At 39.5% G+C, this 16,356-nt stretch overlaps 1 protein-coding gene across 1 annotated transcript in view; it reads right to left on the bottom strand.

Moving 5' to 3' along the window:
* Acvr1c (activin A receptor type 1C) overlaps nucleotides 1–16,356 on the bottom strand; it is a 76,407-nt gene that overhangs the window by 34,548 nt on the left and 25,503 nt on the right. Inside the window, exon 2 of the mRNA XM_051166579.1 lies at nucleotides 7,914–8,144. Within this exon, the coding sequence (XP_051022536.1) occupies nucleotides 7,914–8,144 (231 nt within the window). The remainder of the gene's footprint in view (nucleotides 1–7,913; nucleotides 8,145–16,356) is intronic.

The raw sequence follows: 16,356 nt of genomic DNA, 5'->3' as shown, positions 1-16,356 counted from the left end.
CCTCTGACATTTAAATTGTTCTATAAGTCACAATTAGATATTTAATCAAGCTATAATTTATTTTTGTATATTATGTGACACTGTGATACAACCCTGTTTTCTTCCAGATGGATAGATATTTATGCCAGTATCATTTCAAAACTAAGCCTTCCTAGAGTTTCCATTTTTGCCAAGTTCCACATTAGATGGCCACAGACACCCATCCTGGTACAGTATATGTGGAAATGCTAAATAAAATAGAAATGACTTTTTTCTGTTTTATGATTGAGATGGGGGCAAAATATAAATGAATTGCTCAGCAGCCAAAATTACAGTGAAAATCCAGACCATGTTTGAGTACGGCAGGATCTGCCAGTGTACCCCAGAAGTATTGGCCAGGTCATGACGGCCAAGAGCTTTAGTGTACAAAGATAGGAGATAAAATGTGGTCCTGAAACAATGAAAGGCCAGATCAGAGGTGCCTATGTGACACAGGCAGCTATATATGACACTGCCTTGAAAACAAAACAAACACAAATATTCAACAGAGGGAGACAGTGAGCAGTCTTTTATCACAACCATAGCTTTCAGTAGAGCACAAAGAAGAAGAAGAGACAGGGAAGGAGAAAGAGAAGGAAAAATGGAAGGAGGAGGAAAATGAGGGTAAGGGAGGGAAGGGGACAGGGAAGAAAATATGGAGGAGGAAGGAAAGAAAAAAAGAGAAGGGGAGGGAAGGGAAGAGGCAGCAGGCTTACAACTCATTCTCTATATTTACCCCCAAAATACTTAATTAAAATATGGACTGGGTTTGGACAGACCTGAGAAATATTAATGTCAATTTTTTTCTGGGGAAATAAATTTAATCCAGGTTTCCACCATTTCTCCAAATAAGGATCCCTCCCCCCCCCAACCCCCCCAAAAAAAAACTCATATTCAAAAAAATCACAAGCAAAGCATTAAGCCAGGAAGGGTGCTGAGTCAGCAGAACTAAAAAGCAGAGTTCAGCCCGGAGGAGCTGTAAACACTGACATGGTGAGAGGTCAAAAATTAGAAGAAAATGAAAGGGGGAAGGGGTCTATATAAAGTCCATTTCAAACCAAGTAAGAGTGAAGAAGAATTCCCGGGGAGGAACTGTGCGTTCACGGGCCGAGTGACTGACCAGAATATCAACGACACAGAGACGTTTGAAATGTCACATGCACAGAGTCTAAAGCCAATTTATCTTGGACTCGACATACAGCCAATCTCTGCTCACCTCTTGTTCGACCTAACATCAAGTAACTAGCAGATAAAGCTGAGCTGAGCATCCTGATAAACAGATAAAACCCTTTGGATTGGTATTCCCCATTAAAGAAAGGGCCAGGAATGCTATCACAAAGTGTCTGAAACCCATGGCTGAGATTCCTCCACCGAGCAGTGGCCCACCTGTTTGAAAGGCACCTTGATTTACGACTTTTCTTTGTTTACTTACTACAAAAATTTCATGAAACTGGTTCTATGTTGGACAATAAAACTTTAGATAACTTAAATCTGTGGTTCTGGGCCATGGTCACTCAAATTTGGCTCCAGAATCAACTATCTCTTATTCTCTTTGAGGTCAGAGCTGTGTTTTTGTGGTATTATTCACAAAGAAATGTGAGAAAAATTGAGGGGAATGAACTATAGGACTCACAGAAGCCACTGTCAGGGAAAATATACCCTAGATATAGAAAATTTTTCCTTATTATTCATTTCTGCTACACAGATGTTCCCCTTAGCACATACTAACATATGCAAATCAATACATTCCTTTTGAAATAGAAACATTAGCACTTGTAGTTGTGGCCGAGTGGCTAAGGTGATGAGCTAGAAATAGTAACCTTCTTTCTGGGCCAGGATTACTTCATTTATTTCTGAAATTAAAATATTCTAGCCAGAATATCTTCTCTCCTTATCTTGAAGGATGCTGAGAATGAACAACCTCCACATGTCATGACTGTAGGGAAGACTAGGTCAAAGGGCACAGGGTCAAAATGAGAAGCACACTCCAGAAAGAGGCAGCCTTCCTTAGAAGCTTCCTCCTTCTGCTCTAAGAATAAACTAAAGAACATATTAGACAGGAAAAGTTCTAGAAAACATGAGTTTGTCTTGTTTAATTTATTTGTATTATCTATGCTAAACATATGATACCACATTTGTACTGTGGGGCTAACACATCTGTTGCTTATAAAGACATGAACTTAGGTACTAGTCAAATAAAAAGGCTAATTTTTTTAAATGATTGTTGCTTTCCAAATTTAGAAACCACCTATATTTATGCTCATATCGAACTCGGAAATTATTTATTTCTTCAGTGACATCTCAACTTCAATATCTGCTTCAATAATCTTCAAGGAAAAGAGATTTTTTTCTATTATATTTCTATGAAAATATAAGCTTACTTCTATCAAGTAAAACTACTAACTCCTGGAAATTATACCCTTGTGTAAAATTAAACCAGAAGGTACATTTTTAAGAGCAAATGATTCAATTTAAATATGATCTAAATTAAATTTCAGTCTCAGTGAAGTGAATTAATTTGTCTTAAATCTAATCAATTTTAGGCCATTTAAAAGGAAAAATGTGTGAAATTAAAATAGTAACTAACATTTTGAATAGTTTTTTATACTACTGAATTAAAATAATAAATGCCCTTGCTCCATTTACAAATTCTACCCTTTAAATATCAGTTAAAGCAGTGTTTCTTAAACTGTGAATAAGCCTATCAGTGGGATCCAAGCACCACTTTTTTTTTTTAAGGAACTAGCAACGATTGAAGTGCCTTATACATTTTAAAGATATGTTTTATAAAATTCTTGTTCTATGTCCATGTGAGGTGAAAAAAAAATTACACAAAATGAGTTTCTTTCTGTGTCACAATAGAAACCCATATGAAAGCCCCTACGCTGTTAGAAATTAGCATCAAACATTTAACAGCATTTTGAAGAGAGAAAAAAGAGTAAGTGCCAGCAGTTGTTCAGCACTGTATTAGGAGGATCAAAGAGGCAAGCAAATGGAGTGGAGGAGGCACAAGCTTCATTCAATGTAGGCATTTGTCACAAAGAAAGGAACCAAGAGGACTGATACTATAGACACGATCTAAGAACAAAAGAGGGCCACCCGAAGCAGAGAGGCTTGGCTCTTCATCAAATCAGCTCTCCGCAAATGGTCTGTAGGGTGATGGATGTGACAGGCAGGGAGCATGGGGGCAAAGGTCCACTTAGAATCCGAAAAGGGAGTTCCACATCTACACAGCAGATCCTGGTCAACTCCTGACTGTATTTCTACTATGCTGGCCATGAACACAAAGCTCCATGTCAATTACTGCAGGAGTATCACTCTGCTATTCGGAGAGCTGTTCTATATTTGAATATATATGTGATTACGTTTGACATCAACAGGTCCATAATAGGCAGAGTAGGGTCACTGGCCACACTCTTTGATGACATAAAAATGGTGTAATGGTTGGCATGGTCTTTGGGGATGCTTAGCTTAAAAGTTTGCAGCCTTTCTCCACCTAGGAACTGGTCTATGCTAAAAATAACCATGTTTAGTCCCCCTTGAGAATAACTCCACACAAGGAGACTATGTGTCCTACATGTAGCCCTATTCAATTTAATGCCCTTTACCAGACAGTGTCACTAATGATACAAATTCTTAGTTTAAATAGAGGGGTTTGAATTCAATGATACATGCAGCATCACTGTAGCCATATTAGTTAATGACTACAAAACACACATTTCCTCTTCTATGGATAATGTTTAGAATTCAATTACTGCAACCCATTGTCATAGAGTAACCTTAATAGAGTCATGAGAATGCTCAAAAAATCAATATTATATACACTTAACATTAAAAAAAAAATTCACTGGGCTGGAGAAATGGCTCGGTGGTTAAGAGCACTAAGTGCTCTTCCAGAGGTCCTGAGTTAAATTCCCAGCAACCACATGGTGGCTCATAATCACGTATAATGTAATCTGATGCCCTCTTTTGGCATACAGGTGTACATGCACATAGATCACTTATACTTAATAATAAATAAATAAATCTTTTTTAAAAACTGATCCTTAAAAACAATGCAACAAGGGCTAGAGAGATTCGCTCAGTGGTGAAGAGCTCTTCCCAAAAGGATCCAGGTTCAATTCCCAGCACCTACATGGTAGCTCACAACTGCCTGCAAGTCTAGTTTCAGAGGAACTGATACCCTCACACACACAAACAAGCAGGTAGAACACCAATGTACATTAAACAAATAAATAAATAAATAAATATTTTTTTCACCAAATTAAAAATTAAAAAATTCTTTGTGTTAATACTGTTAACACAATAATTAATGGCTAAAAGACTGACAGACATGGTGGACACAATTTTTTTCTGAGACAGAGTTTCTCTGTGCAGCCTTGGCTGTCCCGGATTCACTTTGTAGACCAGCTTGACCTCAGACTCATAGAGATTCCCTGACTCTGCCTACTGCAGCGCTGGCATTACAGGTATGTGACACCTCTCTCAGTTTAGAAACCCTTCTTATAACAAGGAGAAAGAGTCCAGGGTGGTGGCGTACTCCTTTAATCCCAGCACTCAGGAGGCAGAGGCAGGTAGATTGCTGTGAGTTCGAGGCCAGCCTGGTCTACACAGCAAGTCCGAGACAACCAAGGCTAAACAGAGAAACCCTGTCTCGAGAAACAAACAAACAAAAAAGGCAAGGAGGAAGAATTGTAGGAGCCAGGGGATGAAGGACAGAGGGAGATTACAACCCCAGTCCTTGGAATTGAGTGAGCGGGGCCCAGAGGGCTCAGAGACTGAAGCTTCAATCAAAAAGCAGCATGGTTCTGTGCTGGGTCCTCTGCATGTCTGTTAATTACGGTTGTTGGTTTGGGGTTTGGGGCGGACACCTGACAGTGGAATGGGGGTGTCTCTGACTCTTCCTCTACCTATGGAGCTGCCTCACTCAGCCTTGATGAGAGGTTTGTTTCTGGTTTTATTGCATCTCGTTGTACCGAGTTCCGTTCATGTCCCTGGGAGGCCTGCTCTTTTCTCGGGGTGGGGGTTGGGGTGCCAGGAAGAGAGGTGGGGGATGTAACTAGGGGAAATGAGAGGTAGGGGGACTGAGAGGGATTGAGGGAGGGAAAGCTGTGGTGGGGATGAATTGTATGGGAGAAAAAATAAATAAAACCTTTTAAAAATGCCATTCATAATCATATTGAGTTTAGTAAACTCAATGAAATATGTCTATTACATGTTCCCTGACAACAAAGTGGCATGACTAAGAATAACTGGAGGACAAAATAAGTGGGAAAACACACTATGTTCATTGATCAACATTAACATGACTATTCTCTCCAGAGTATTCTGTACATTCAACCCAGTTAATCGAAATCTCAGCATGTGTTTTATAGAAACAATCAAACTGACTAATTTTAAACAAAAATAAAATTATTTATAATATTCAAATCAGTTTTAGAAAAATCATACATCCTAATCTCAATATTTATTTAAAGCCTGTAATAAGACAGTTCAGTAGTAGCTTAAGCCACATAACAACTACCTAGCACAAAGCATCCACAAATGTACCCATTTAAATATATATAAATATATACATACACACACACATCTACCTTATTTTCATCAAAAGTATTAAAAATGCTACACAGGCTAGATCTTTATTTTAAGTTTATTTGTTTTTATCTTGTGTGTCAAGATGTTCTGCTTGCATGTATGTACCAGGTACATGTTGTGTCCACAGAAGCCAGAAAAAAAAAAAAAGAACCTGTCAAACTGGAGTTACAGGTTGCAACATAGATGGTGGAAGACAAACCAGAGTCTTCAGAAAGAGCAGCCAATGCTCTTAACCCATGGGCCATCTCTCCAGGCCAAAGGTCAGAGCTTGTAACAGTTGATGCTGGATGTTAAGACAACTTCTTATCCATGTGGGGGGAAAAAGTTATACCTGTTCCTCACCGTTGTGTGCTGCGTCATTTTACACAAATTGAAACTGAACATAACCCTATATGTAAAAACTAAAATGAACCAGGCTATAATTGTGCGTGCCCTTAGTTCTAACACTTAGAAGGCAAAAGCAGACAAATCTCTGAGTTTAAGGCCAGCCTGGTCTGTAGAGCTAGTTCCAGGACAGCCAGGGCTACACAGAGAACCCCTTTCTTGAAAAAAGAAAAGCAAACAAACAAATAAACCTAAGTGTTAAAGATATACTAGCAAGAAATAAGAGGTCTTGATTTTAAAAACAACTTAAAAGAATTTTAAAAAATCAATTATACAATTCGATATTATTTAATATAATTTGTTTTTAAGAGTTTAGAGTTTTTGATCAACACAAGTGAGTTCTACGCGTTGACCAAAGGCCATCATGATTTTTCAGTAGAGACGGACAACTGCACTTAGAAAGTTCAATACCATGTTTGCCACTTTAATAGTCACCTAAAAATTCTCAGAAGTAGCTCTACAGCACCTATTTCATTCTTTAGGGGACACTATTTTAAGTATTACTTTACATGGTTCAACCCAGCAAGTTACAGTTGGCGCATCTCGTGTCCTCGAGCCACCTGCAGTGGCAGTGATTTAGATCGTATTTCCTCCCTTTCATATACAGAGCCCTCAGTGATGGCCTGAATTGTCATGGACACTTCCTTCCCTCGTGTACCTGAGAACCAGAAGCATCCTAAAGCAAGGCTCGATATTTATGGTCGGTCTTATTGGTGATGAGATAATAAAGGAGCATGGGACAAAGAAGAAGGCCATTGGCTGTAGTGGTGACTTTTTATAAGGCCGCGTTCTGCAGGTCAGCGTGAGGACAGGACAGGATTTGGACAACATCTCTTCCAGGACAAGATGCTTCAGTGCAGCTGAGCAGTCAACGGCTCTTGGTTGGGTCGACTCTAGATTCGTCCCAGCTCAAAATGTACCCTGCTAAGTACCCTCAGCCAGGAACCAGTCTTTTGTTTTTTAAAAATCAGTATTAGGGAGGCATGCTTTTAACATGATGAAGCACACACGCTTTAGAAGTACAGTTTGATGAAGGGGGATGCGTACATAACTCTATAAGCACCATGGCTTTTTATCATTCAAATGCCCACTTGGTCCCTTCCTTTCTACTGGGGCAGGCTGATGATCTCGCTCTATCACTGTAGATTACACAGCTTTTCTTTTGTTTTCTTTTTCTTTCTTTGATTAAAACCTACAAGAAGAACATAATGACGGGCAGATCTGGGCCCAGAGGTTCTGCTCAAACTACTGCACCAACCAAGGACAATGCATGCAGTAAACATTGAACTCAGATCTAGCCAATGGACAGGACATTCACCACAGTTATGTGGAGAGCGGGCACTGACTGACATGAGCTCTGGTGCCCCATATTTGACCACGTCCCCTTGGTTGAGAGGTCTGGTGACACTCAGAGGAAGGATAAGCAGGCTACCAAGATGAGACTTGATAGCCTATGATCATATAGTGGGGGAAGCGGTCTCCCTTGGTCACAGACCTAGGGGAGGAGAATACAGTGAAAGTGGGAGGGAGGGAGGAACAGGAGGATACAAGGGACGGGATAACAGTTGAGATGTAATCTGAATAAATTATTTAAATCAAAAATCACAAAGAATTTACATTTTACTTTAGGTCCATTATCTATGTCAAGAAATTATAACTTATGTGGTCAAATTTTCCCAAGATTGTGACACTATCGTCAATGTTTTGACAATGATGTGTGATTTAAAACTTAAAAAAAAAAAAAAAAAAAAGAGTCAACCTCAGCTAGACTCTAGAGAATGTCACCAGCCAAAAATAAGCTATAGAACACATACTTTTATCCCCAGGTAACATCAGATGGTTTGTTTTCTGCCATACTATCATCTTCCAAGAGTGAAATGTAATTAGGAAGGAGTGTGACTAAGCAACCCCCTTACCTGTGGGAAGGTGCAGTGTGATATTGTTGCAGAAATCCGTGAAGCAGCATTCGGTTTTGGTCACGTTGTTGGAACTGTGGCAGAAGACCTGAGCATTCAATTCTGGGAGGGACACACACGATTTGATCACTTGTTCTTTGCCATTGGTTAGCATGACAGAGGCCCAACATGCTCCTTCAGTTTGGCAGGTAAAGTTTGAAGAGTCACACAAAAGACACACACACTTCAATCCTGGAAAGAGTAAGGCAAGAAGCTTTAAAACGCAGAAAATGGCAGAGTTACTTTGTGGTGCTTGAGAATAGAAACTCAGTCTTTTTTTTCTTTTTCTTTTCTTTTTTGAAAATTTTTTATTATATTTCTATTTTAACATACACATTTATATTATTACACCTGAGTAAAATAAACTACATAACACAGGGAGAACCATGAGACAATTAGGAATTATATAAATGTTATGTTCATAGTGATTTGGCCATTTGTATTAGGCAAACTTGAAGTAAACATCTTTCCTCCCTTGTTGGGTCTAAATTTCTGAATGGAGATTAATATCTGTGATATCTCATCTCTATTAACTTAAAACATCTATCTTGACGTTTAACCAACTAAGCTTAATTGAAACTCAGTCTTAACGAAACTTGAAGACAGGTTTTAAAATGACAAAGATGCCCTCTCTGTCCTGAGCTTCATCAAACAAGCTATTCAATTAGTTATCCTTTGTATAGTTATTATAATTTATATAGTTTTTCCTACAGTTACTATGTTTCCCTGGTCCGTGCTCTAAATCCTTCTTAAGCTCAATTGGTTTACTCCAAAATGGATAGCTCCTATGCAATGCTAGGATACAGTATCTCAGCAACAAGAGGAGCTTGCTAGCACAGCATCCAGAACAATGACCCAAGGCAAGGGCAACTGCAACCCCAACAAGGCAGAACACTCTGTTCATTTACGCTTCTCCGAACTTTGAAGTGATTGTGCTGAACACAAAATGAATTACAGACGCGTATAGCTCTAAAACTAGTGGTAACAGTTCTATTCTCGGTAACTTAAGGCTGGTATTGTTGTCGTAGGCCCCCTTAAGGTGTTGACGAACCATTCTATTTGGCCCCATCCACTAAGGAAAATAACTTAGGATGACAGCCATTTGAATGTAGACTTTAACCTTTGCATGATTTTTTAATGTGTACCTCTATTCCACAGAAGAAAACACAATGATAATAGAGTTTAATACAACCATGGCAACTTTCAAAACTTTGACTTTGCAAAATTAGTCTGTTTATTAACATATCATCTTAACATTCCCCTTACCACACACACGCTCATGCTCTCACAAACAAATATAAAAAATGGTTTGATATTTGTCTTGATAGGAAATGATATAAGTATAGAGTCCAGAGGTTGTAATTTATTCAGATTTTCATTTTAATATAGCATTTCAAATACTGTAATTCTTTAATGAATGTTTTGTTAAATTATAACTACCCCCAATTATGTTAATATCCCAAGTTTTGCCATATAATCACTATTAATAAAATTACTCTTTGAGTTTCTAATTACTAAAACTAGACCCAATTTTATACTAATAAAACATTCAACTTATAAATGAGTAATCATGAATAACTAACTACCCTTTTTATCAATAGTAATGAGCTTAGTAGACTCACATATTCTAGGTTGGCCGAGATTCCAGGGAGCCAGGTGTACAAAACCTAGTGATTAAAAAACATGCTAAGGGGGCCGAGAGGTGGTGCAGCCATTAAAGGCTAGGCTCACAACCAAAGAGACATAAAGCCTGTGTCAAGATGGAACACACCTTTAATCAGCACTCAGGAGGCAGAGGCAGATGGATCTCTGGGAGTCCCAGGCCAGTGGGGCTATGCAGTGAGCCCCTGTCAAAAACAACAAAAAAAATGCTAAGTCAGTTTTCATACATGAAAAAGAGATCACACAAAGGGTATCCTTTAACCTATGTGTCCCCAACTGTGGAATCATAGCATTTCCCAACCTGGGAAGTGTCTTCAACACCTGATTGTACAAGCCTTGTCATCTTGGAAATGATTTGGTCCCACTGGGCCTCATCAGAAAGGTGATTACTACAATGACAACATACTTCCTCATCCTGTTGCTATGGAGATTAAATTAATCATATAAATACTTTGCACCCATTTCTGGCACATAGGAAATATGACACAAGCATTAGTAACCACCTCTCCTAACACTTGAGAGAGAAAAACTAGTTTCCTTTCTTTCTTTCTTTCTTTCTTTCTTTCTTTCTTCCTTTCTTCCTTCCTTCCTTTCAAATGAATTTATTTTTTATTCACTTTACATCATGGTCATACTCCCATCCCTCCTCTCCTCCCAGCCCTACCTTCCTTCCCTCTCCCCCCTCTCCCTTCCCCTATTCCTCAGAAAAGGGAATCCCCTTTCCCATCTGCCCCAGCTCATCAAGTCACATCAGAACTGTGCGTGTCCTCCTCCTTTGTGACCTGACAAGGTGGTCCCACCAGGGGCTGGCATCAGAGTCCATATCAGAGACAGCCCCGGCTCCCCTTACTAGAGGACCCACCTGAAGCCTGAGCTGTCCATTGGCTACATCTGTGTAAGAGGCCTAGGTCAAGTCCATCCATGGTTCTTGGCTGATGCAAATCTAGTTTTCTTACAACAACAACAACAAAAAAAAAAAACCAGCAATAGACCTCCATACTCCCTGCGGGAATTGCTGCATGAAGCAGGATACAACAGCCTCTCAGAAACCCCAAGAAAGAAGTGTGTCTCTGTCTGCTCTGCTAGTGGGACTGAGTACCCTTCTGTTTCTCAGGGTCTGGGCTGAGCTCTTCTCTCACTCAACTAGTTTTTAGCAACTGTGAATAAAATAACGACTTAGGTTGCTCTGTATTGCTTTGAGAAGCTTTAATGCCTTTCTTAAATTTTACGACAGCATGAACAAACAAGATAGGAGAGCCTGTGCCCTAGGTTTGTTCCTCACTTGCTGGGTGACTACGGAGAGCCACAGCATCCACTGCAAATGAACCAAAGTAAAGGCACTAGGTCCAGAAATGCTGACATCCCTTGGGGAGCACTATCTTCATTTTACTGATATGATGACTCTAAACTTACAGTTGATGAAAATCTGATATTATAAAGCATGGAGAACACTAGCCACTCTGCCTCTGATGCACACTCTCCTAATGTAAGGGGCTGTAAGTAGGTAGATTAGCCCTTTGACATGCTATCTCAAACCCTTTGTCACTGTGGTCATCAGAATTTTAAATATTCTGGGCTAGAGAGCTGTCTCAGCAGTTAAGAGCACTTAGTTCTCTTATACGGGACCTGGATTTGCTTCTCTTATATTTTTGGTTGTGAGCCTAGCCTTTAATGGCTGAGCCATCTCTCCAGCCCAGGATTTGCTTCTCACAGCCCAAATAATTGCTGGTCATTATCAGTAACTCCAGGCCAATGTCTCCAGTGCCCTGTCTAGCCTTCCCAGGTATTGCATTCACATGGTGTCCCAACATACATGCAAGGAAAAGAACCATATATATCAACTAAAAGTACGTGGGTTTTTTTTCCTCTTACTCTTTTGTTTCTAGGAGGAGCTAAGATAGAAAGTCAAGGCAACCAAGGGATGCAAGGATCCACTGAGTGAAAACAGCTATCAAGAACTCAACATTTAAGCTGATTTCATGAGCATTTATCATGGTGTACACTTCCCAGGGCAACTTGGTTGTCAGTATCTGTGTTTTACAGATAGGAAATGAGGCACAAAAAAAAAAAAAAAATCAAGTAATTGACTGAATGTAACAGCCTCTAGACTACACATGTAACCTTGTTTCTATCCCACCAAAGCTACCCTGGTGCTAAGAACTATTCTATTCATCTCACTAGTTTCTAGAAACTAAATAAAATACAATGTTAATATAGCAGAAATAAGTCATTATTACTGATATCTGAAATTTTGATCTGAATTATTTCAATGAAATTTAAGACAAGGTGAATATTTTTCAGGCCATTCTATTTACAAGTTTACTGACCGGACAGGTGGTCAAATAAAAGTCAGTACAATGTGACTTGCAGCTACAGCAAATATATAAATTATTTGTTCTAAATAGCTTATCTAAATCCAGCACTAAATAAGCCTCTGAGGACCTCCCACCCACACCCCCTATATGTCTTTTCAAATCACTGACTAGATCATTATAAAAATGATTATATACTATTTCTTACTGAGGAATGATCTTCATTTTCCATTCATTTCTTAACAAGCTATAGAATTTCCTTCAGTTTAAAGTGAAAAGGAACAAGCCAGGATCATAAAGACTTTAGTTAACACATAGAAACAACACCTCACTTTTAAACCTTGTGTAATAGAAAACACTGGAAAAATTGAAAATTGTTAATGGCTATGGGTTCAAACATCTGTTCAATGTCCTCACTTACTCCAAGTCAATTGGCAGACTACTGCCCTGACAGGGAACACACAGTGAACTAAATGAGACCTATAATGTGAAAGAAACGCATTCCATATTCTATCTTTCATCTCTCGCACTTCTCATCAGTCCACTACGTAGTTCCATTTGTATAATTAGAGAATATTTACACCAACCATCCTCAACACAGAACCTTAAGCTGCCAATTAAAATGGAAATTGCCATTATTGATTTGATTCGTGCCTTTTGATTTTGTTTTTTTAAAACCCGATGCTAATTGAGTCAGTTCTTCTTAGAACTCCGTGGCAGAATAAATCTGGTTGTTAGCAAATAGCAGCCCCTCCTTGGGGTTCTTTACCATATACTTTCCCTTACAATGTACTTAAGTCATATGGCATAAGACAGCAAATGAAGTTGAAGAAAGAGGCAATTACCCATAATAAGGAGGTCTATTAGATCTTTCCCCATCACGAAGACTACACTTTTCTCGTGTCTCTTCCCACCCCTTTAATTATCTGCCTTTTCCCCTCTTTGCCAATTAGTCTGTAAAAGCCAAGACATCTGTTACCCAAAAGACATCTGTTACCCACGTCTACCAAAAGATGTGCATATTCCTAGTCAAACAGAAAGTACATTTTCATCCATATTTACACATGATGACTAGCACACACTGTTGACAGAAGGGTAACAACTATCAGGCTACAAAGTGTGTGTGTGTGTGTGTGTGTGTGTGTGTGTGTGTGTGTATGTGTGTGTGTGTGTGTCTTTAGGTTCTATGTCATTAAAAAGACAAATATTTTTGACATACGATTTGGAATAGTACTTTCAGGACAGTGGCTTTATCTTAGCTGTTTTCTTCATCTTGAGCTCATGTGCTGAGCTATGGAATGACCAAGTCTAGCTCTACTTTCACCACAAACTATCAAGCCTTCTTTCCTTCCTTCCTTTATTTATTTGGAAAATGTTTTAGATGTGACCTTTTGATGTTTAACCTTATCATTTGTAGGCTTCTGCATTAACAGAGGGAACAATCCAAATTCATCAAAGAGCTGAAAATGTACAGGAAAGCCACGAGGTAGTTGAGAATCTGAAGGAATTGCAGAGCCTCAAAGCATTTGCCCTGTTGCCCTTCCCTGCCTCCATTTTAGACTGATCTTACTATGTCACTACTCTGCCCAAGGTGGTACTGGACTTGGGGAATCCTCCTGCCTCAGCCTCCTAAGTACTTGGACTACAGGCATATGCCACCACATCTAGGTTTGCTTTTCTTGTTGGTAAGGAAAAGCAAGATAATAACGAAAACAGTCAAATGCAACACTTTGGCCTACAGGGCTTTTAACAAAGACTCATCACATTGAAACTCTATTTATTGGACTATCTTTGAGAAACTGTTCTTTTGTGCAAAGTGACAAGTATGCTTCTAACTCAGGAAGCCCCACCCTGCTTGCTAAAAAGCCACGCAAATACCTGTCAGAAGGGAGCCCATCTAGGAAGTTTGAGCTAACTTTTGGCCATAAGGCTTACTTAATTCAGGAAGAACACAACTCACTACTGGCCATTTGGGGTTCCTCAGTGGATATAAAGTATTTAATAAAAATATATTAACTCCCAGGTCTTAGACAAGTATCCCAGTCTCCCTGAATCTGGACCAATTTCCCCAAAACCCGCCATTATCCTGATCTCTGATGCTCTGGGTTTTATCATTATCTCAATATAAGTGACTTTGCTGTAGGCATAAGGTTCTTGTGTAGTTCCAATGCTGATTTCTGTACCGTTCCTGTATCTCATTGCTATCATTGTTCTGAGAATCTCCTGTCGCGGTATTGTATAAACACTACTCCCCATTTGTCTCCTGATATGCCAATAAAGCAGCTTGCAGCCAATCGCTGAACAGGTGAGAGAATCGGGCTGGACTTCCTGCCAGCCAGGTGAGGAGGAGATAGAAGAGGAAGCAGGAGGTTCAGCCTTGGGAGAGGGCCAAGAGACATCAGGAGAAGGAGATGGAGCATAAAAGCTACAAAGTGCAAGAATCTCTGAGATGTAAGTTGGGAGGAAGCCAAATTTGCTTAGAGGGTTAAGAATAGAGTAATAACTTCTCAGTTCTTGTGCTGTGAAGCTTGTTTAATAGAGTTTCAATCGTTTGTTTGATAACTGGATTAAGAGAAAAGCTGAGAAACAAATACAGTTTTATAAAAATAACCTTAACACCTTAGCAATTCTGATCTGTGACAGATAGTAGGAGAGTGCTGGAGTTGAAGAAAGCATGGTTGATCCTTTCAAATCACACACACTAATATTTTAGGTATTGTGAGAATCCTACTATTTCACTATCCATCAAAACTTCTCTAGTCAAACTTAAAGACCATCATCTATCCAATAAAATAGTAACATTATCTCTGTTGGCCAGGGATTGGGATAGATACTGGGACTTCCTATTGAGACTCTAAGTGAGAGAACAAAGGAAGAATAGGGAAATAGAAGGATCCAAGGGGTCCTAGAAACCTACAAGAAGCCCATTAAAGCTTGTAGAACTGGACCCAGATGGGTCAGCTCAAACTACTGTACCAACCAAGGACAATACATACAGTAAACCTAGAACCCCTATCCAGATCTATTCAGTGGTCACCACATTCTCCACAATCGTGGGGAGAGCAGGGACTGACACGGACATGAACTCTGGTGCCCCCTATTTGACCTCTTCCCCTTGCTAAGGAGACTTGGTGACACTCGGAAGAAGAGAAAGCAGGCTACCAGGAAGAGATCTGATAGGCTGAAGGGGACAAGGTCCCCTTCTGTCACAGACCTAGGGGAGGGAAATAGGATGAAAGAAGAAGGGAAGGGAAACAGGAAGATACAAGTGAGGGGATAACAAATGAGATGTAAGCTCAATAAATTACTTAAATATTTTTTAAATAGTAACATTCTGTTCTTTGCTGTATCAGGAGGTTTTGAGGAAATGAAGAGAGAATGGGATGGAAACCTGAAGGTATCTCCAGCTCTGTGAATGACATTAGATATTCAGACACCATTGCTTAATCTGTCAATCATATAACCACTATCATAGGACAAGTATACAGGACCAAAGTCAACTCGAGAGTGCCTCACCTAACAATCTGATGAGTCCACATTCCTTCATACAGAAATAAATATGTTTCTAAATAATGTTTAAGAGATAATGCTTAAATGTGGCCAAAATTGTGTTGTTTGCTTAGAGCTTCTACGTTGTCATGAGCACAGAAAAGATAACTATGTTGACATGAGGTCACAGTGCAATTCAAAACCCGGAAGCTATCACTTGGATGTGTTTGCTTGTCAGCATAGTTCGCTTTCACTGATTTTTCCTTAAAATGCTACAATATTCGTCTCAAAGATCCTCTGACACGCCAAATACAGAAACCAGCATTTAAGGAGTATTGCCTAATTAGCTGATTTCTGACTTAATTTTTGTGTAGACTATATTAAAATAAGTAAAAAAACCAAACAAACAAGAAAAAATGTATATGGGGTGATGGAAGCCCACCCTTTCAGATCAGTGAAAGTTAGGAATCAAATGGGCAACAAGCTAAGTAGCATGGGCAGGTGGGACCTGCATGGAGACTGCTTGGACACAGACCAGAATAATCTAAATTCTTTTCTCCTTAGAGAGGCCACAGACTGTTTTGAGCCTCTTGGCCAAATCTTGATCTTATAGTTTGTGTTACAGGAAATGCTCAGTCTGGAGTATCTCCTCCCAAAGCAAGGGCATCCCTCTCATCACGGGACACAGTTCCTCTGACACACTCTTAGGTAGTACGCCTCCTCCCCACCCCCCCACCCCGCCATCCCTTACAAAGTGCTTTCCTCTGCTCAGAAGACACCTAAGGCTCAGTAGACTCCAGTTGTGTTTAGAATAAAGTGAATCTTCAATTGCTAGAGCTCTTCTTACCTTTTGAATTGTCACCTTTAAATTCACATTCACTGGTTTCCTTTCTATGACCCATAAAAGTCACACACACACACACACACACACACACACACAC

Source organism: Acomys russatus, chromosome 24, assembly GCF_903995435.1.
Source record: "Acomys russatus chromosome 24, mAcoRus1.1, whole genome shotgun sequence".
NCBI lineage: Eukaryota > Metazoa > Chordata > Mammalia > Rodentia > Muridae > Acomys > Acomys russatus.
Note: the sequence above shows the minus strand (reverse complement) of the source record. Positions and strands in the feature narration are given on the sequence as shown.